This window comes from Phaenicophaeus curvirostris, chromosome 7, assembly GCF_032191515.1.
Source record: "Phaenicophaeus curvirostris isolate KB17595 chromosome 7, BPBGC_Pcur_1.0, whole genome shotgun sequence".
NCBI lineage: Eukaryota > Metazoa > Chordata > Aves > Cuculiformes > Cuculidae > Phaenicophaeus > Phaenicophaeus curvirostris.
In genome coordinates, this window is record NC_091398.1 from 30,617,861 (window position 1) to 30,639,963 (window position 22,103).

Here is a 22,103-nt window from a genome sequence, read left to right on the forward strand (position 1 = left end):
CTAGAAGGACAGGAAATTGAATTTACTTCTAGATGCTTCCTTGGAGGAAGCACATTTGCTTGAGTATTCAAGACGATGCTGCTTATTTTCATTCAGTCCCCACAATGTCCTCTGGACTCATAAAAATGAGCACGGAAATCATTAGGCTTTGTATTTACAGAATGTCTTCCAAGATCCTGCGAGTTATTTACACATTTGGGTCATTCACGTTTAGTCATTTCATACCACGTACAAGAGAAGCAATACATTTTCCCCTAGAGCAAAAGAAATGGTTCAGCATCTCGGTGAACCTCAGTTAAATTTCAAGTTCAAGTTCCAGTCTAAAAGTGTCACTCAGGAAGACACAAAGAAAAGAAGAAATTGCCTGCTTGGGCTCTGGCCTCAGATGCATCCAGCTTTGTAATAGGTCATAATACTGCTAAGGGCATCTCTAATACTACAATAACTTCTGTGGTTGCAGTTTGTGTAGAAATACCCCTGCAGGTTTTTATTTGCCTTGCTGGGGTATTTGCAGTGAGTCAGCTGCGTTCATGTAGACTGCAGGAAAGCTTAGTCACCTTGCACGTACCTTGCTGCCCAGGTGACTTCTGCAGCCAGTTGTACCCAAACTAAAGTGCTGTACAGCAAGTATGGGTACCTTTACATAAATGTAATTTTAAATTGAAATAAAAAAACATCTTCATGCTAAGGTGTGTCCTGGAGGCAGTGTCTGTAAGTCAGAGCTGCCACAGACTAATGAAATTCGTATGCAGAAATATTTATTGATATATTGATAGCATGGTGGCGGTGAAACTACAGATTTCAGGCCATCATGAAACTTCCAGAAATAACTCTAAAAAGCTCTCCTCAGATTTCTCCAAATGCAGCCAAGAGAAGTTTGTTGCAAGGGGAACAGCGCAAACAGAGCTTGGAGAAACTTTTGCACTCTGTTTGCAAATGTGAAAACTAGCAATTAACCCGGAGATGCTGGCTTCAGAGAAATTAAAAAATGTTCTGCTGATTAAATTACTTTCTGCAAATGAAGAGTGTGCCCACTGCCAAAACTACACGTATTCCATAATTCTAAATGCTTCATGCCTCAATTCAAAAACTAAATCTGCATTTAGGCACGTAAGTGTTGGGTCCTGTTTTCAGAGATGCGTGATGCCTACGGCTTCCTTGGCACACATCAAATTATTGATGTTCAGTGTTACTGCACACGAAGGGACTGGGTTGAGTGCTCAATGTGGTTTAGGTATCTGATTTTAACCAATATCAGCAGTAACATTTTCTGCTGGAGATATTTCTTGGCCAATTCACTGTTACTGAGTTAAACAGATTTCTGGATCAAGAGAATCTGAGTCGAGTAGTAGCTTCTTTTGGTGCTGAGTAGAAATGCAAAAATCCTGCAATCTGTATAACACGAAGGCATCACACTGAATCAGCATTGTGAATACACAGCTCTGAGCTGTAGCAGCTTAAGTAACCTTTTCAAACTACAAGATGAAAAAGAGACGTTATGGTTCTTGGAGCAACAGTGGAGATGCTGTTCCTCACCAGCTGGGTGACTGTGTTGTGGACCAACACTGAGGCAGCAGAATTTATATTTTCTTGCACAAACTAGGAGAAGAGATGCTATTTCATGAGAGATATTTAAAATTTCTGAATTCCTAAGAATGGTTTTGTTGTAAACTGTTAGCTCTTTTCTGTCCAATGTATTTCTAACACCGAGTTCCCAGCAACCACAGATGCAATAAGAAACCCCAGTGACTACCTCCTAGACACCCTATAGCCCACAATGCTCTGCTTAGTCCTGACTGGCAGCCTGAGAAACATGATAAGGAGCAACAGCAACATATATAGGCATCAGCCTCCTCTACTGTTACCTATCTCGCTCTGAGGGAGCTTACAATTAATGCTATTCCATAGGACTGAATGGGAAATTATGTCAAACACCTTCAATAAAGGAAATGCTTTTGTTATGTCCAGCTGTAGAAGTCAAAAAGTGAACAAGTTTGTGGGTTTTTTTTCCCTGCAAAAGCAAATTTTCAGAATAGCATTCTTGTTGAATTGTTATTTTAACCATTTTTTAAAAGTTCTATATGAAAAAAAAAAGAAAATGCTGCTTTAATTTGGCTGTACTTTAGAGCATCAAAGTTTGAACTGACTTTGTCAAATAAACTGCCATTTCTGAGTTCATTTTTATATACAGAAATAAGAAATATATAACAGGTAGTAATACAAAGTATTTACAAATAAACTCAGAAACTATATATATTCTAATACGTACACGATTTTTTCCCATTGGAGACATTCAAGACATACTTTACAGGAACATTTTCTTGGGCTATTTTCAATGCAGCACATAGCAAAGAATATTGGAGGCAAGGGGAAGAGCAGTGAAAGCATTTTAATTATAAAAAGCGACTTAGAACCACGCAAGTGAATAAATGTTTTGAGACAGGTCTGAATGCACAACAGGCAATCCCATGCCCTCAGCTGGCTGTCCCTACAGGAGAAACCTCTTGGGAGTTCAGACATTATTCTTGGCTGCTGGGCATTAATTTTTGTCTTAAAAACCCCAAATGTGTAAACATAACAGTGAAGACAGAAGTAAATTTGCTTACTTGTCCTTGGGGTCCTCAAAACCCTGAAAGAAAGGAAAAGGACACAAGGGTTAGGAAATAGGTTTACTTTGAGAACACAAAGTGTCCTGAGAACAGCATTTCACAGAGGAGTTTTCAGGGCATTCATTTGTTAGGGCCTTACCCACCCATAGCAGTATTTTGTGCTGTCACACCATCAAGCAGACAGAGCAGTTATAGAAAAACACATGCCTTCAGATATAAATTTATGTAAGTGAAGTTAAATGCTTCAGCTGACTGCTGGCTTGTTTTATTTTAGGTGTTTTCTTTTTTTTTGCAGTCACCATCACAAATGACACAATGGAAATCTTGCTGATACTATAACTGAGGATGTATTCTACTTGAAACAAAACTCAGAATGCTAACATAGGTCAACAATTGTGTACAACAAGGTTGCAACTCTTTTTATTGGGGCTCGGAGCTGGACGTATTTCAGTTTTCATCTCTTCAGGAGGAACCTCAAGGGGTCTCATTTCTTCTCCCCTCACTGCATGTACACACAAAATAAGCTTTCTTGAAAAAGATTTCAGGAATTATTTATAATATTTCTAACAGCCAAAATGTTCACAATTCCTCCAGGGCCACCTGAACTGAGTAAGTGTATGTTTTTTGGGGTCATCTATAGTTTAATTGGCTAGAAGGCCTCAGAGAAAAACACGTATGGAGGCATAATTTTATGTGTTTAGTATTAGAATATCTAATAGAACAAATTACATCAAAACGGTCATTTTGCATGAGCTGAGACAAAACCTACCCTCTGACATCTTGGCTTAAATTTAAGTGAAGTCAAGGAAAGTTGTATATTTGACAAGTACGGTCAAATACTCAGGCACAGAGTTTGTATCCTGTTTTTCAAAACATAAAGCAAAGGTGGCTGGGAGATTGGAAGAATTGCTTTTTTTTTCTCCTCTCAGAGGCCTCAGACAAAAACTGCTCAGAGCATGTGAGGATATTCCAGCTGCTGGACCTGCAGCCGCTACCAGGCTAGGGGCTGCAAACTGAGAACCATCCTGACTGTAAAAAGCTAAAATCTCTGGGCAAAAGTCTTCCCACAGCCACCTTGTTCAACACCATCAGGAACAGAACATTGACCAGGTAGTAAACAAGAACAGATTTTGCCCTCTCAACTAGTTAGCAATGTGGCGACGCAGCGAGAGGTAAAAGTAAAGCCAATTCAGTTTCCCTCAATAGCATGAGCTTTGCAAGAGAGAAAAAGTGGGTTTTGTCATTCAGGTCAACAGCCAGGACTGAGAGTGCTATTTCCATCTTTACATGCCACGTTTCAGACTAAAACCACACTTCAAAATAGAAACTGCAACTCCAATTTATCCCATCAGAAATTCAGATAAAAGAAGTATCACAATCCCATGCAACAACCACCAGCAGATCCAGCAGGAAGAAAGAAACAGTATTGGTGATTCAAAGATACCGTGTCCAGTTAGCTAAGCCAAAAACCCCATGAATTTCACATTAAAGAGTGATGAAGTGATAAGTCAACTTTTCTGTTATGTGACTTTTTCTTTTTTTCCTTTGCTTAATCATTGTAGAGTCGTCAGGAATATCTGATTGATTTATTTATTTATCCTCTAAGCAATGCTAAAACACAGTGCCAAAACTGAAAGCTCACTGATTAATCATGGAGACAAAATGCTCGCTCATTTGTCTGGTGTCATAGTCAGTTAGGCTGAAGGAAAATAACAAAAAAAAGAAACTCAGCTGAACATGAATAGCTACCAGCCAAGAAATAAGGGGAGGGAACCGATAAGAAAACAGTCAGTACTTGCTTATTAGATAGACATCAAGTTCACATTTTCAAGCTTAGTTCACATGGGAACTGGATGGCTGACTGCGGTGAAAGAGTCCCCTAAAATGGTCTGATTTTCACAGAGAGCTGTGTAATCATTCATCTGACTGAAAATCTGAAACTAAATGCAGATCACATGCTCCTGCCTTCTAGGTGCACAAGTTTGAGGATACAAGCCAACCAGGTCAAGTTAGCAAAACACCTCAGCAATCATATCCTTGAAAAATTCCCCAATATTTCAGTATAACTGGTCATTTATATAGGCGATCACTTGATCTACATGGAATTTGATTCTTCCCTGCTTCTCTCCCCCAACAAAACTGTTATAAGGAAAGTCTCTAAAAGAATACAGAATTGATTGATCTACCTTTTCAATTAAAAATACTAAATTGTGCTTTAAACCCTGGGAATTACCCATGCTGGTGGCTCAAATTAAATCAGCATTTCAAAATTAAAACCTCAAAAAAGGCATATTTCAGGTAAAGCAAAAATAGGCAAAGATTTTCTTTCCTGAATCTTCATTTAATAAGGCTAAATATTTAAGAGTGACTTGAACTTTAATTAGAGAGAATCAGCTTAAAATCAAATGTAATAGGAACCTCTTTAAGCTAAGCAAATTAAATGATTCACTTCAAATGTTCCCATTTCATACGAAAGATTCTTCAAGCAGAATTACCAAAAATGGAATTGTTATGGAGAAAGGTCTGCAGGATTATTTTAGGAAAAATACCTCAAACACAGCTTCTTAAAAACTAGTTGTTCATTACAGGAGATCTTTCTTATTTGCACTGAAAGACTTTGCCAGGATACAGAGCAAATATACCTGTAGCATCTGTCTGTGACCAGAGATTTTATTCCCTATCCACTAAATATTGCATGTCTCAACCACACCCCAAGAAGTCTTTAAAGCGGAGCAGATCATCGCACACACAGGGTCATGCTGCTTTTGGGTTGGGTGGGAAATTTCCCCTGGGTTTTGGTTCATGTGTTTTCACCTCCTCCTGCTCTGTGGGAACGCTCGGTGCACAAGGCTTGGGCTCTAACAACGTGTTCGTCTTTGTTCTCTGCAGCCGGCGAATAGTTACGTTTCTTGAGGACTCAGATGCTTTGCTCCAATTAAAGCATTTTGGCTCAGCAGACGGCTGCTTGCATGAATTGCACACAGGATAAACATTCAGCACAATCAATCCCACAGAAATAAGGTCTATGTGTGTTTGCCTTCATTCCTAAAGGACTAATACACTTGTGATCTAGGAGACAAATTTCCAAGCTCTAGCAGGAAAGTGAAATAGCAGGTGCTGCTGCTTGCACGCGTGTCTTTGAAGCCCCTTTCCTGCAGTCCTGATTTCACTTGTCTCTGCTTGCTGCTGGAGGCTGGGTAGCTGGACTGGGGTGGTACCCAGCCTGTTCGGGTACAGAGCAGGCTTTGAGCTACTCAGAGTGTACCAAAACTAGCATTTCTGCACACATATATATAGAAATCTGAATGCCCAGGAAATATAGGCCACAAAAATGAGGTGCCTATCATTCAGGAGAAGGGGAGTAAGGGGATAGAAAGAGAATCGGCCAGTTCCCGGAGTTAAGTATATAAATCCATTCTTGACTGCTTATGGATTTGTGCCCAGCAGACTGAAGCAGTGCTGATGGCTTTCCAGGGTGCTATGAAGAAAAGGCTGGGAATTGTCAGCAGGGATGAAAATGGCAAAAGTAGTGATGGCTACAAGAATTAGACAGATAGGAGTTCAAGATAGGATGAAGTAGCCTTGTTAAGGGCAAAGTCCCTTAACTCTAGAAGAGAACATTTAAGGCATGAGATAGGTCTTATCACAGTGCAGTACTAATGGACTGCTGCATACAGGACCACATGCAATTTTTATTCAGTCTCATTTTAAATATCCCTGATACTGGAGTTTTTCCCCTTCCCCCAGGAGGCTGCATTATTCTCCCATCAGATTGCAAATGTAAAGGTAATAGCATTTAATAATTGCTCTGAGACCAAGACAGTTTACTCTCTGACTTCAGGAATATTAACCCAAACTTAGATGAATCAGCTCCCTTAAAGGCAATAATACTTACTAAAGAATAGTCCTGCTCTTCCTTCTTTTCTACATGAGATCTTTAAAAAAACCCCGAATTTTTTATGGCAGGTCAGGTGGCTCTGAATTAACAAGCACTTACTTTTAATGACCATTCTCAGTGGGAGTAGACATGTGCAGGAGGAAAAAAAGAGAATGTTAAATTACTGCAGCTGTCCCTACGGCTTACTATTTTATGGTTATATTTTATGAATATCTATTGTGTTAAAAGCTCATATGACTGCCATCTCTCTGCTTGACTTCTAAATTAGCTAAGCCCTTTTCTTTGAAGATTAAAACCGATTCCTTAAATAGAATGATAAAGTGTTTGTCAAAGCCATGACAAGCTGACTGCTATACCGTAATGCTTCAAGTCAAGAACCATTAGAAATAATAATTCTAACTTTGAGAACATTAGCTGCAATTATTAACATACTGGAAGTATGCAAAGAAAAGTGGAAAAGACTTTACTTTCTTTTAACTTTTCATTTAGCTCAAAAATAAGATAATAGAGGTACTGATGAGCTCTGTAACTTTCTTTATGGTAACGTGGCAGAGAAGCATGGATTCTGCCTTAAAAACTTAACTGGCAACTCCAGCAAAGATTGTAAGAGCAAAAAATGACAGAGAAACTAGTTTTTCTTACCCTTTTTTCATCTCTAGGACAAAGCCGAAATGTGACTTACATGTTGTTAAAGTGGAAATCAAAAGACTTTTAGATTTACAGCCAAGAAGACCAGGAACAAAATGAGCTTTGCAAAAGGCAAGGCCAACTTGCAAAGCAAAGGTGCTTCACAGAGACAGTGACCACAGGAAACAGAAAAGGAGAGTGACAGGCTGTGAGTGGATGAAGTTAAAAACAAACCTTGTATGGCCTTACTGCAAAACTAATTATTCACATCTGTTTTCAGCAGTATTATACATTCTGCCTTTGTCCCTGTGGTCAACAAGGCACGGCTACAGATAGATGCTGTCAGGTGTAAAAGCAGAAACAAAACCGAAGGACTTCAAAGCACTCAAGTCAGAAATAACACAATTTCTATACCAGAGTCCAGAAAGAACTGGCACAGAAAATACTAAGCCTGGTAGAAAGGATATTTAACAAGCATCTAAGTGCAGAACAACAAACTGGCAGAAAACCAGTTTATGAAACAGATTATATGATGAGTGTGTCTGCTATAGCTGGAACACAGACTAATGAGCTCCAAAAAGAAAAGCTGAAGTGTTCCCTTTCTGCAGCCCACCCCACTTGATAAATAGGCTTCCATTCCTCTGCACTGCTCATAGAAGGTGAAACCCTTTACTTTGTTCTACTCAAAAATAATTTTGTACACAGCCCTCAGCTGGCAGACCAGACCTGGCCAAACCCATGAACTCATTTGGCCCATCAGATTCATACATACAGAAAATAAGTCGTTGCTTTTGAAATAGGTTTTCCTCTCATACTTTTAATTAACTTCTGGCTCTGAACTCACACCTCTGGGAAGTTGCTCACACTTCCTAGTTTTCTCCGAACTCTGAATCCAAATTTCTTCGTTTCAAATGTCACATTTTCAAAGGAAATGGTACGTGCTGCACCTCACTTGTGAACAGTTACCAGAACTTGCAAAACAGAAAAAGACATAAAAACAGGTAGCCCTAGAAGTGCTCTGAATCTGTTCCTGGCTCGCTAATCTCTGTCCTTTCATCTCTACATTCCAAATGATGATAAATACAACAAACTTCTACAGAAACTACTGTCAAATAGCCTTCTAATCAGATGCAGACAGCTTGAATCCAAGCCTAACCAGGCTTAATTGAAATCGCCCACTGGCACTGGTGGGAGCCGCTCACCCTCTTTGAAGACCAGACCCAAACCTGCTGACCTGCATTGTTTTGTCCTTAAAGCTTACTGTCCACTTTAGGAAGCTTTAGAAATCATTCTGGTAAGCACCTCAACTACACCTCTGGATGGATTGCCATAACTCCACCTTTGATGGTTATGCTGCCATGAACATCAGAGGAAATGTTTCTGTGAATAAAGGGAAGCTGGTATCTTTATTTCAGTAGGCTTAATTTAGTCTCACTTTTTAGTAGTGTCTCCACCACCTCACCATCCAAGCCACCTTTTCCTATATGAGTAGGATTTAGTTAAGAAAAGGGTATTGAATGGTGGAAAAATTATTGGTGCGAGGCTTCCAAGCAAATATTAAACTCAGGTACCTAAGTTTCACAAAAGCAGCTGCAGATCAGCTGTTGCATCTCACTGACTTTTATCCCACTTTTAAAGAATCTAATTAAGGATGATTGCAAGCCCTAATCAACTAGAATAAAAGTCAGGTTTGCAGACTGTCACAGTTTAGCTCCAGCCCAGCCAATTTCCTGACTTTTATTCAGGGGATTCCACTTACTACAACAGGAACGAAAAAATAGTGGTTCAAAATTCTTATCCATTGGGTGCCCCTGTCCAGCTCCACTGACATCAATGTTGCTATTACCAGATTTATTAGATGGTTGCTGGAAAAGAGGATAATGGTGACCTGCAGGTAAATTAAACTTCTAGACAGAGGGTGAGCCCTCAGTGCCTCATTCATAGACTCAAATCCACTTCTCTTTGATGGGGCTGCACTACTGACAAAGGAAAACTTGCCCTACCATTTTATTTTATTTTTTTTAATCATTTCTGATGTTTAAATGGCAAAGTTGGCACAGGACAAGCCATACTGTCTGTTCCTCTGAAGCACCTGTTTCCCAAGTGTGATTTCTGAGTAACAAGAAAATCTATTGTAAGGGCAACTTGGAGACATACGGGGAGAAAATGGTCTATATTTGTGATGCAACGTGCAAAGAACTGATTTATGTAGGACAGGGTCAATAGGACAAAGATTTATATTTTCTGGTTGAATGACCAGGCTTGTAGATGAGTGTTGTTTCATTAGAAAGTGAACAAATGCCATGCAGATGACTGTGTAAAGCTCTGAGGAGTGCTGCAAGGAATTAGGCAGTGCCTACCTGAAAGAAGAGCTGGATACAGTTGTATTTCCTACACGTGTATAATCCCTCTCAGATTTTAATTTTGTTTTTACTTTGTAACTAAATTCCACATCATACACAATTTCATTGTGACTAGATGCTTTGTTAGTTGTACTCAGACTGATGACAGAAGTGTGGTCAAACTGAAATCGGTATTGTGGATCTTCAGGGTTTCCTCTTTTTGTTCCTAAACTTCCTAACGTTAAACCTTTCCAGCAGCTGAAAAAAAGATAAGAAAAACTGCCAGGCATCCGCAACTGGGCTCAGTAATCATGTTAGCCACTCTGCTCATATTTGATTATAAGGACTCAGAGGTACCTGTTTCTGAAGCAAACTGTCCCCATAGCATGTATCAGTGGAACAAGCTAAGCTGCACAGTCATTCTAGCCACTGCAAAATAAATATAATAGCTTATGGCAGCCTTAAGATCCAACAGCAGGACTTCCTACAGCTGAGTAGATCTCATGACACAACTAATGCTTTTTCTCTTGTGGAAATCAGACAGCATTACGCTGTCAAGTCTGGTTTTAAGACCTCAAAAATGACCAACATCCTCTGGACAGCACTAATAAAACCTCAGTAGGAGTGATGGGTTCAGTGCGGGTGCTGCCTTTTATCGATGAAACAGCAAGTGCTCAGAGGGGAACAAGGACAACCATGGGGCTTGGGAAGACCAGCTAGAAACAGACTCGATGAGGGAATTGGAACTGAGCAGAGACAGAGTAATAGTCTTCAAATACAGAGAAGATAACTGTAAAGGGGAGAAAATTAAACTGTCCTCTATCTGCTGTGCTGTGCTCGCGCAGCACTGTGTTGTAAAATTGAAGTGAAAAGAACTGTTGAAAAGGAACATGCCCAGCAGGATTGTGGGATTTCCATCCTTTGAGGTCTTTAAACAAGGGCTAGACAAATATCTGTCAGAAATGTTGCGGGTATAGCTGGCTCCTCTGTGAGGGGGGAGATTGATGCCTTGAAGTTTTATGCAGCGTAGATTGGAAACTTCATAAAATCTTTATATCTATCTCATATGATTCTTATATTCTTTATTCCATATAAAATCTCCTAATAGAGAATATTTTATGTTATTTTTCTATATTTGCAAAGGATTTTGTGATGCCTCTCCAGAATGAAAAGCATTGAATAAAATAAATAAAATGTTTTCAGAAAAAATTAGGAATTCCACAAGCTCCTTAGACAGTCTATTCCTTGCATCTAAGCTTTTTCTTAACTTGTATCTTCCTTGCAGCAAATTAAGATGATTATTTTTAATCTTGCCCTTTGCAGCCATGGAGAATGGTTTATCTTAATTTTCTGAACTTACAAACCTTCATGTATTTGAAGATTTGTGTTTCCAATCAGTCTTCTCCCTTCTAGACTAAGCAAATCCAATACTTCAACACTTCTTCAAAGGTCACACTGCTGAAACTCTCCTAATTTGTTATCTTCTCCACTGGGCTACCTCCTATTCATCCATATTATCCTAAAGGATTGTAATCCCACACTAGACGTGGTTTTCCAGCTACGACCTCATTAATGCTGAGCCAGATAAAAGATACAAGACAATCATTTGTCATCTAGAACAGCTCTGTGATTTTGGAAGGTATCAACATTTGCCTTTTTATCACTGTTTACAACAAACCTCTTTTGGTTTACAGTCAACTACCACCTCCAAATATTTTTTTTTCTTAGTAGTTTTGCTTTGTTGATGAAAACTGAGACATAAGTATTATTTCCAGAAGTCTAAAAGTCCATCAATATTTATAAAAGCACTCTTGAAACCTATAATGGGAAAAGCAAAGTATTTCTTAGTGGTGTATAAATATTGTTATAGCTATAAATATACCTTTACTCTCAAATGCTTTTAAGTCTGTTTATTTTTGACCTTTTTGCAATTAAAAACTGGACCAGAGAGACAGTGGGGAAGACAAGGCTGGTGTGCAGAGACTTGGGGGAAAGCTGTGTACATCACAAGCAGTACAAAAGCTTGCATTTCCAGAGAGATAGAGTCACTGGTCCTGGACTGACTGCTCTTGTTTAGGAAACATGCTGTAAAAAGCAATAAAAATAGAAAGCAGCTGTGCTGCACTTCTGCTGCGTTCTGGCTCTTTTCATATTCTGTATACATCCACAAAGCTGATTCTGTCCAGCCTTCTCTGCCTCCCCAGGGTGACTGAGGCAGCCTCCAACTTGCTCCGTGCCAGCAGCATCACCCTGTCCAACAACATGAGCTCCCAGTGCCAAGGCTTAGGCAGAGGCTGCCAGCTCAGAGCAAGACTCTTGCCACCCCACACCATTCGTACCTGATCTTCCTCTGCTGCGAATTTATCAGTTTTTTCGTGTGGTCCAACTCAGCACAGTCCCCAGGACCAGCTTTCTGCAGGCAGAGGCTCCACAGGCTAACGGGCGTCAGGGTCAGCAATAGGCAACCTCAATGTCTCCTGCTTTTTGCCTCTCTGGAGGCTCTGCACAGCAAGAAAACCCATCACTAAGCAATGGGAGAGTAAAAAGAAGGATTAAGGATGATCTGGAAAGCAGATCATTGCATGGGGGAGAGAGAGGAGCCATTGGGCAGGACAGGATAAACCAGTTGCAGTTCCAGCTGACTCAGGCCCCATCTAGCTAGGGTAGGATGAGGAAAATAGCTCCAGTTTTCCAGGACTTTTTAGATTTCTGCTGCATGGACACATGTAGGATATTTTATCTTATCCATATGTGTATGCAAGTGCATGAATAAACTGTATCCCAGGGGAATAACTTTGCCTAGAAACATTGTGACAGGTCAGGTGGACCCAGGGATGCTCCAAGCCACAACATGCAGAGGAGCAGACACCAGAGACCTCCCTGTGCCACTGGCCTGACTGCCCTCCCACACAAACCCTGCCAGATGCGCTGCCACTGTGCCCAGACACTGCAGAGTGTTGAAATGCCACAACAAAAGAAAGGGGGGGCGGAGGAAAATGGACTATATGTCTAACTTTGATACTAATCCATCTCATCCAAGACTACTGCTAATATGTCCTATGAACCCAGCCAGCCACCAGAGACAGCATTCAAAGTAAAGAAAACTAGCCAAAATAATTCTGTTTTCTATTAAATATAACAGTTTCCTCCCAAAAAAAGGCAGTTCAAAGAACTTCATTATTCTCTTTTGGGGAATTGTAAGTAGCACCACAAAAAAAAGTCTCTTTTTTTTTTCCTTCTGGAAATACAGTTTTCATAATGCAAAATGTTCTAATTTTGTGACAGAAAACTGTGTTCTTAATAACCATCTATATTACTCCCTACACACAACCATATTCATGTCTACATATAAATATCACATAACTGCATGTTACTGCAACATTACCTGTCCCCTGCTCAAGGGCCAATCCCAGTTACCCTAATAAACTCCTGTTTTGAAACTACAGGGCTAAGGAGCTCCAGGTTTTAAAGAAAATGGCACTGGTGCACTGCCTGCTTTCAGCATATGACTTTGACTAATCCAACTTTGCTCGTTCACAGGCTCCAAGAAAAAAGGCTACATATAATTACATGCAAGATGGCTGGGGGAAAGGTGGGTGATGTGGAACAAAGAACATATTTTCTGGAGCTTTGAAAGCTCATGCAGCTTACCAAGATCAATGACATGTCATCCCAGAGGAGCACTGAAAAAAAGCCTTTGTAGTTCTGCTCTCCTTCTGTCTGACTGTACTTTGTATTTCTAAGCAGGCAGTTTGCAGACTGTGCGCATACGTGTGCAGAGAGCATGCACTGTACATGCATTTAAGCACTCACAACATCTATGTAACACAATATTGGAAATTAGAGACGAATTAGGACTGTGCAATCAGTACTAGTACAAAGAAATGTGCATTTAAAGTAGAAGTTAACAGAAAGAGAGAAAGTTGAGACATAAGATGGAGAAATTGTTCCTATGATCTAATCAATAAAATGTCCATCTAGAGATATTAAAATGGTTTCTAGACCACAGAGAGCAACACGTTTCCATTTTGACTAATGCATCACCAACATAAAGCCATGGGAAATACTGTAAATAACAGATTTTAAAAAAATATTCCCAAGAACAACAAAAAGTCTAGCTGAAAATAATACATCCGAATCAGGCTTAAATTGATTTTCAAAAAAAAATAGCCTGAAGCATGCAAGGAAGACAGCATCAGCCTCCCAAAAAAGAGCTTAATACAAGGCAGTACAGAACCAGACTGAGTGGAAAAGATTCAGAGCCGCTGAATTTATAGGAAGGTAAATACCATTACAAGGAAAGGTTCAAGATAAGGAAAAAAAAAACCCAAAGCCTTTTCCTCCTACTGCAAGGGGCAGTGAAGATTTTAGGACTTAGTTTGGTATTTCAATAAATAATTGTGTTTTTCCAACTGAACAACCAGCTAGACATGGCAAACTGTAATTAACACCAAGAAGCATAATACCAGTTGGCATGCTTACACCTCGATTCTGAACAGGAGGCTGCAAGAACCCCTTAAAAGCTATTCAAAGAAACTTATAATTATAATTATGTGTTAGTGTGATTAGACTCTTCTAATAATGTCATGCCTATTGAGTGTACCCTATTGAAAAGCCCACATAAAAATGCACAGTTCTACTGATCTGTGCGCTTATGTCAGAAGCTCACATTTGGACTTCTGAGAAATGAAAGAAAGATTACTATGGAGATTAAGAAATTCAGTTTAGCACTGTAAAATAATATTATGACTTAATAACATTAGCACCAACTATTAATATATGCGCCAGCATTTCCCATTAGAAGACACCGCATGCGGTTGCTTATAGCTATGTCAAAATTTTTAAGCTGTGGGAGTGAATCTCTGGTCAAAAAATTCCTTGAATGCTTTGGTGACCTGGAGCAGGACTTTGCCTATGGACAACAATAGGGGCAAAAATGCACACTTTTTACTATGCATGAAGGGTCAAAACAGCATTAATAAGCAATATGATTATGCACGAAATTATAAAGGTTCTAAATATTTTTATTATTATTACAAATAGCCATTATAGTAGAAACTATCTTTTCACCATCTTTACTGCAGGAAACAAAGATATCATCTACAACTTTATGTAAAATAAGCCACAAAAGTGCTCTCAATCCAATTGCACTGGTAACTAGCTTTGTTCATTTAAATTGAGAAGGACTAAAACGTGTAAGCTAGAAATGAAGATGTCTGCTACTTTAGGCCAATTAACCCATGTACTCAGGGATGTATTCTTGAGAGTTAAACACAGTGGCATGATTCCTGGGGACTCATGGGTAGACATGGCTTGCAGCTTATAGTAGGTGGCTGGCATCCGGCTGTCATGATGCACGCAAGAAACCTTTGCAGGTGCTGAAGTCTGTAATGATCTTGTACAAATGTATGTAGCTGCTGTTTGAATGCTTGAGCACTGAGCATCCATAGCCTGGATGAGTTTTCAGAATGCATGTCAGCCAAAAGTGCTTTCTTTGTGCCATTCAGCCTCCCTTCTCCTCTCAAACAACCTTGAACCTCATCTCACACTCACTCACCTCCAGATGTACCAATTATTATTATTTCTGGAGTCGAAGTAGAATTTACCACCCTCATTTGGAAAATGCCCTCCGGGTTCCAAAAACCTTTAGACAAAGCAGGGAGAAATATATAATGCTCTATTAAGACAAGAAATTAATATCCATAAAGCAAGGCATTACCATTCTCTTCATCTCCTTAGAGACCTGGTGAGCTCCAAGATGGTTATAAAAGGGACGGTCGACACCCCAGTGTGGCGGGTTATGGCTGATGGAATTAGCGCGCTGACGGTTCATCTTGGCAATTGTGGCTTTCTCATCTTTCTGGATGAAACACAAATGAGAGACAAACGCAGAATAAATTTTAAACATTTACATGGCAGTTACTGTCCAAGCATCTTTCACTTCTGATCTCTCACTCCAGACGAAAACTTTGTGTGTTGAACTTCATGAAGCGGCTTTTGATCAGGTGCAGTCCCACTCCACAATTTTTCTCCCCCTGTTCACATCAACAGTGAAAACTCTTAGAACACTTGCACTTAAGCGATGCCCACAATTTACTCCTTTGTCCATTTTGAATAATCACCATAACACAGGGAAAATTCCCAAATGGATATATCTGTTTTCTTTTTTTAATAAACTGAATCAAAATGAATAATTTCAGATAGGAAATCACAGTTCCCAGCTGAGGCACTGTGTGGAGGATCCCTAAAGAAAAAATGTCTGTGATGTGTGCAAGGGAAACGCCACACAGAGTGATCTGGTTGAAGAACAGGAGCCTTGAAGCTATAGGAATAGAGGACAACTTTCTCTGCACATACAAGCAACTCATTTTCCACACTCGCAAGACAAAAGCATCTTCCTAGACATGCTAAGGAGAACATGTAAATCTCACAAACAACTTAACCGTGCATCTGTTAAGGGTAATGGTGTTGCAGAGTGGGACAAAATGGTGTCTTCTACCCTACTGCTAGCTGCAGATTTTATCATTGACACTAACTTTCCTGATGTTTGGGCAAAGTTATTGGTTTTGTATTAGTGCTGGTTTTGAATCTTAGTTGTAAAGTGGAGCTTTCTGCAAAGTTTGCACAGGATCTGTTGGAAAGGTTTCATTCGAGCTCAGTGCCGGTGACAAGAGCACAGACAACAACAGGCTGGTTAGTTCCTTATTCTGAATATATTCTCTAGCTAAAAAGACAGGCAAGTTTCTACATGGAATGTGTTCTGTAGGAAGATGGGAGTTTATAGCACAAGATCAAATTCCTTGATCTTCTCTAGCAAGGACTGCACTGGGGACCTGCTCAGTGCAATTTCCCATACTGACTCAGAAGGCAGATGGGTGGCAATTGTTACATCCTTGCTTAAAAGAGACAAATTCTGGAGATCTTGAAAATTCAGACAGCTACAGCATGGCTCTTTATTACTTGAGAGATTAAACTTTTTCAAGAGAATTGCTGCTTCCATGAGATTACTGGAAAAACATAACAGTTAATTTTCAGGTCTCGGAAAGTGTTCAGACAACTGAATAATTTAAAAAGAAAGTATCAGTTTTTTTAAACTCCAGAATTCTTGTTTGAGTGTTGTATGAAAACAGAGGTAGATCCGCAGCTTTTTTTTGCCTGGAGAGTACTTTCCCTACCTATTTATTTTGATTCTCCACTATTCACTTTAACTTGTATCTGTCAAGAGTTGCAAAATACCTGATGTTATTTCCATGGCAACCAGAGAGTTAAATGTCAAGAGTTATGCTATCTTAAATTATTTTTTTTTATGGAATTTAAAAAAGCCTGCTAAAATTCAGTGCTGGCGAAAGCTGCCTCATTGACAAGCCTGGGAAATCATCATCTCTTTTCTTGCAAAGAAGAGACAGCTATGATGACAACATTTCCCAAGAGACCATGCAGGCACCAAACATTCCCAGGAATGTAGTCCTTGAAGGCTTCATGGCTAAGCTAGCTGGGAACATGGTGCCATTTGTGACAGGAGCCCTGTGCTGGACACCCAACTGGCCCTGTGACAGTAAAGAGCAGAGGTCACCACAGCCCCAGGCTACCAGCAAGTATCTTTTTCCACCCGGCCAGGATGACAGGGGTAGGATCTCAAGGAAATTCTGTGGGCACAAACCTAAGGGAGCTGTCAGGCCCCTGGAACGTCTGCTGTGGAGAACCATATATGCTCCCACGTTGCAAACCCCCAGGACAACAAGTGCCTCCCATGTCACATCTTCCCCACATTGAACCCACCACTATTTCACCTGCAAGAGCTGAAAATGCCGTCCCTTGGCACCAGCTGAATTTCACATGAGCAATCGTGACAGAGCCACTGGATAACCTCCAGGAGAGTTGTGTTTTAAATGTTTCTAAAAATACACTAATGTGATGCAATGCTGGCGTCCAGATTAGAGTTGGTCTGAGGTTTTGGTTTTTAAAAGTTACTGCTCTATAGTGTCTGCCATTTGTAGCACTTCCTTGTGTTTGTTCAGTTATGCAATCTTTTTCATAGCTATGCTTTTTTCTTCTATGATGCGATGCCAGAAAATTGGTAGGAAATACAGTTTCATTATCTTCAAATAAATATATATTATTTTCAATAACAGAAGTGACACTGTCAATCCATTTTATTACACCTTAGTGAAGGGCAATAGATACCAAAAAATCCAGATGCTGAAACTAGTCTGGGGACCTATAAAGGTGAACCTATTCAGTTACATTACAAATGCCTTTACATCAACAGATGACAAACGATGTATACAGTGGGTTTTATCCCATTAGCTAGTAAATTTGGTTAGAATTTGAGAGAAGCCTCAATACCAAAAATCTAAGCAGACGTACTAATCCCTTTTATCTGATGAGTGATCCTTCTACCTCCTGCTAGTGCTAGTGACTCTGAAGCATCCCTTGATTAATTTGAAGTGAATAAAAGACCTAATATATGTTCACTGACACATCTGGGTTGAGGTAAGGGCAGGACAAATGGCTAAATATATACTTCTGAGATTGTTTCTAACCATGAGGTTAAGCACCATAAATTTCCCATGGCTAAATGAACTCTGGCAGTATTTCCCCCCACCCGCTGTAGAGGTTTTCCACTGGATTGTGAACTATGTTTCAGCAATATTTCCGATCAGACTAAAACACATATGTACAAGCATAGTGAATTTTTGGTTTCACACATTGTTTCACTTTTGTGTGAAATGCTTGTTGTTTTGTTTTCCTGAAAATTTGTCTACAGGAAAGATGGGGAGGGGGTCTTTATCAAGAAGTGCAGGGACAGGACAAGGGGAAATGATTTTAAGCTGAAAGAGGGGAGATTTAGATTGGATATTAGGAAGAAATTTTTGACTGAGAGGGTGGTGAGGCACTGGAACAAGTAGCCCAGAGAAGTATCGGTTGCCTCATCCCTGAAGGTGTTCAAGGCCAGGTTGGATGAGGCTTTGAGCAACCTGATCCGGTGGGAGGTGTCCCTGCCCATGGCGAGGGTTGGAACTGGATGATCTTTAAGGTCCTTTCCAACCCAAATCATTGTATGTTACATACTGTGCTATTATGTTATCTTGAACAATAGGACTTTGTTGTTAACAACAATAATTATTCAAAAACATTTTTTTAAACCTGAAATGTTTAAAAGTTGAGTTAATTTATTTTCTGAAAAATCACTTGTTCAGCGGGTGATGATAATAACAAACTCTAAAAATGAAGAATTAGAAGGATTACCGCTCCTTTGAAGAAAATTATGGGGATCCCTCCTCTCTTTCTTCTTGGCTAAGTGACAGCATGAGGACAACTTCCACATGGGGCTACCTAGTACATAATAAGACTGGAAAGTAGACTAAAGAAAAGGAAGAGATGATATCTTTCAGTCCTAGTCGTTACAGGTACCACTAACAAAAGGAGCAAGCACAAAAGTTTCTGATAGCAGTAAGTTTTTCTGATTTAAAGTGGCTGAACTCCAGAAAGCTGTTGTGGGAACTTTTCAAATCTACACACGCAAAGAGACTATAAATCTTATTCCCAGAGGTCTTATTGTGTTTCCATCACCAGTTCCCACACACTGAGAGATACAATAATGCTATAGCACAGCTGCAGAAATAGCTGGGATTTTCTTATCAATTGCATCAAGAACACCTGTTACTTCTTTAGTATGTGACAAGATTTTCCAGCAGATTGATCACTATCAACACAAAAAAGCAGTGAAAACTGAGCATGGATCAGTCAGTCCAGGTTCAGCTACTTATTATTCTTTAAATTGTCTATTGACATGTGAATGATATTTCTTACAGTGCTACATGCTCCGAGCCGTTGCCTTCATAAATCTACATGAGTGGAACCCTGTTGAGCTGTGATTAAATTTGTTAAATTGAGGGATCATCACATTAGATTGATTATGTTTTAGGAGAGTCACATGCACAACATTTAAAGGACTACTTTGTTTCTTCAGCTGGATGGAGTTCCAGGACATTATTTAGAAAAGAATGAGAATTGTTTTTCTAGGAGTCACTGCCAAAGTTTTGTTGAGCTGTTTTAAGGCCGCCACCAACAGTCCTTTCTGAAACTCTTGTGTACCTAGTATTGTTATAAGAAACACCCATGTTTACTGCAATTGAAAGACATTAGAAAAAAATAAACATTTTTTCAGTTTGCCGACTTTGTGCACTCAGCACAGCGTGTTCAGTCACCAGCGTTGCTCATCTGTTAACAGACACATTTTGTTTCCACCTGTGTTCAAAGCGAAGCGCTTCCCCAGACTTTTTGACAGTGTTGAGGACAATGAAACTAGTTGTAAACTTAATGTGCTTTTAAAATCCCATTCACCTTAAGGTCCATTTCCCACTCCTCCAAACACATGCTTTTCCACCTTTCATCAATGATTAGAAGTGATAAGAAGAGTACTTGCGATAGTTCTGCACCTGATTTCAACAAAGAGGAGAAAGTTGCCAACAAGCGACATGCTCCTGTACAAACTCCAGAAACTTGGGTGGCACAAGAACTGGGACTAATGGACACCACAACAATTATTACACTGAGTACTGTAAGAATAACAGGGATGTGATAGGATAGCAGTAATGACTAGGACAGATGTTTTGACTAAAATGCAGAAGGACAGATAAAAAAGTAGCGGAGATGGAGTTACAGAGCCGTGTGTTAGGAACCCTACAGTCTGTAAGGCAAACTTAAAAAAAAAGGGATAGCAAGAATAAAACAAAAGTACTCTCTAGAAGGAAAAACATATCATACTGAGTAATGCTGCATAGTTCACTACATTGCTTTGGGGTTAACTTTGGGAATTGGTAAAGATCTGGGTAATACTATTAGTAATTCTAGATGGTAATTTGCTGTTTATCTGGAAATAGACTTTTCAGAAAAAGAATAAAGCTGCAAAGACGGTAATGGAGGAAAGGTGAAGATCTCCTTGGAGAAGTCCTGTGTTTCTTTCATGTTAAGGTATTAAATCCATTGGAAACATATATCCAAATAAATGAGAAAAATACTGAATAAGGACAGAAATCACCCTGTGTAAGTCACCTTATATCATGTGAAGATAACAAAAACTTAAAAATCCACATTACTCAAGAACTGAAGGGACAGATTATTTCTCCTCAGATAATCACTACTGCCACAGTAGAGTCAAAAGGAAAGATGAATCATAAGCATAGGGTAAGAAATGTAAAATATGACTAAATTGGAAGTAAAACTCAAGTGTGATGTGCTGAAGTTTGGAGGACAACCTCCATCCCAGATCTGTGCAAAACTGCCAACTGCAATTTTAGTTCTGGTAACAGATACTTTTAATTACTTAGTCAGGGATCATGACACAAAACTTGTAGAGCAACAGGGCTAGGCTTGGATTAACAGTCTTGAAAGCATCCAAGTTTTTCTAAATAGAAAAAACACAGTAACTCTCACTGTTTTTTTCATAGATCACTTGACAGCATGTTGTGTTGGAGACTAAGGGCTGAGACAGATTGGGAATATGAAGCTGGGCGAAGAGTTTCCAGTGCAAAGGCAAGAGATGGTTTTGAATGAGGAAGTATTAGGCTGGATGAAAGTTCCTGGTAGGGTTCCTAATGATTTGTTTTGGTGCACATTATTTTTCTTATGGCATATTGCACCCAGTGTAGCAATGACAGACTTTGCTAATGAGAGCAGCAGAGGCGGTATTTGATAGACAAGAAAAAATAAGTATTAGCAGCTGACATTTGAGGACTGACATAGTAGAAATGTGACCTGAGACATTTGAGAGTACAAAATGTATGCTCATTCACTTAGAGATTACAGTCAGAAACTTTACTTCATTATTAGGAATCACATTAGTTCATCACAGAATAAGTATCAAACACCAATATAACGTAACTACACAAAAGAATGGTTTCCTTTGATGATCACAAGAATTGAGAGATTGCTGTGAGAGCTTGTGCTTGTCTCTTCTTCATTGTGAGAAGACCTTAGAAGAATTTGTCTTAGGAGAAAAAAGACTGAGAGGGAAAGAGGGGATACAATCACTGTCTGACATCAGACAACCAGAGCAACCAGGCACCAGAGCAAACAGGTTTTAAAGCAGACCACTGTCAGCACTAATGGGAGCAAATAAACCTCAAAAAAACCTCAATGGAGCTTTATGGTGGAGCCTGCTAATTTTGTGACAATAATTACTTTTTTGACGTATGTGTGTGTGTATATATATGTATTTACACACACGCTTTTATATATATATGTATATGTGTATATATAAAGGTTCGCATTACAATGACTGCATGGCACTCTTTGTATCTCACACATTTAAGACTATTTTCTATTGTAATGGTCAAACTCCCAGCTTAAGGAATTGAAATTAAACACAAGGAAAAGAGATTTGGAACTTTGAATCTATGCTTTTAAAATAAAAAACATGAAAATTTTTATCTAGGGGAACATAGCCCCGCAATAATAAAGCCAGTCCTGCACTGCTGTGGTGCATCTGAGCACTGCCACCTTCACAGGCAAGTGCTCAATCACAAGAGCAGCAGCATCACAGGACAGGGCAAACAGAAAGGTGAAGATGAACCTGGAAGTAAAGATGAGGAATGAAAAATCTAAATAGAATGGATTTTAAAA

The 22,103-nt window shown here is 39.5% G+C and overlaps 1 protein-coding gene across 1 annotated transcript in view; it reads right to left on the reverse strand.

Annotated features, from left to right (window-relative positions):
• ADCY5 (adenylate cyclase 5) overlaps positions 1–22,103 on the reverse strand; it is a 213,472-nt gene that overhangs the window by 28,501 nt on the left and 162,868 nt on the right. The window contains exons 8-9 of the mRNA XM_069861431.1: positions 15,196–15,336; positions 2,607–2,629 (exon numbers count right to left, since the gene is read on the reverse strand). Of these exons, the coding sequence (XP_069717532.1) occupies positions 2,607–2,629; positions 15,196–15,336 (164 nt within the window). The remainder of the gene's footprint in view (positions 1–2,606; positions 2,630–15,195; positions 15,337–22,103) is intronic.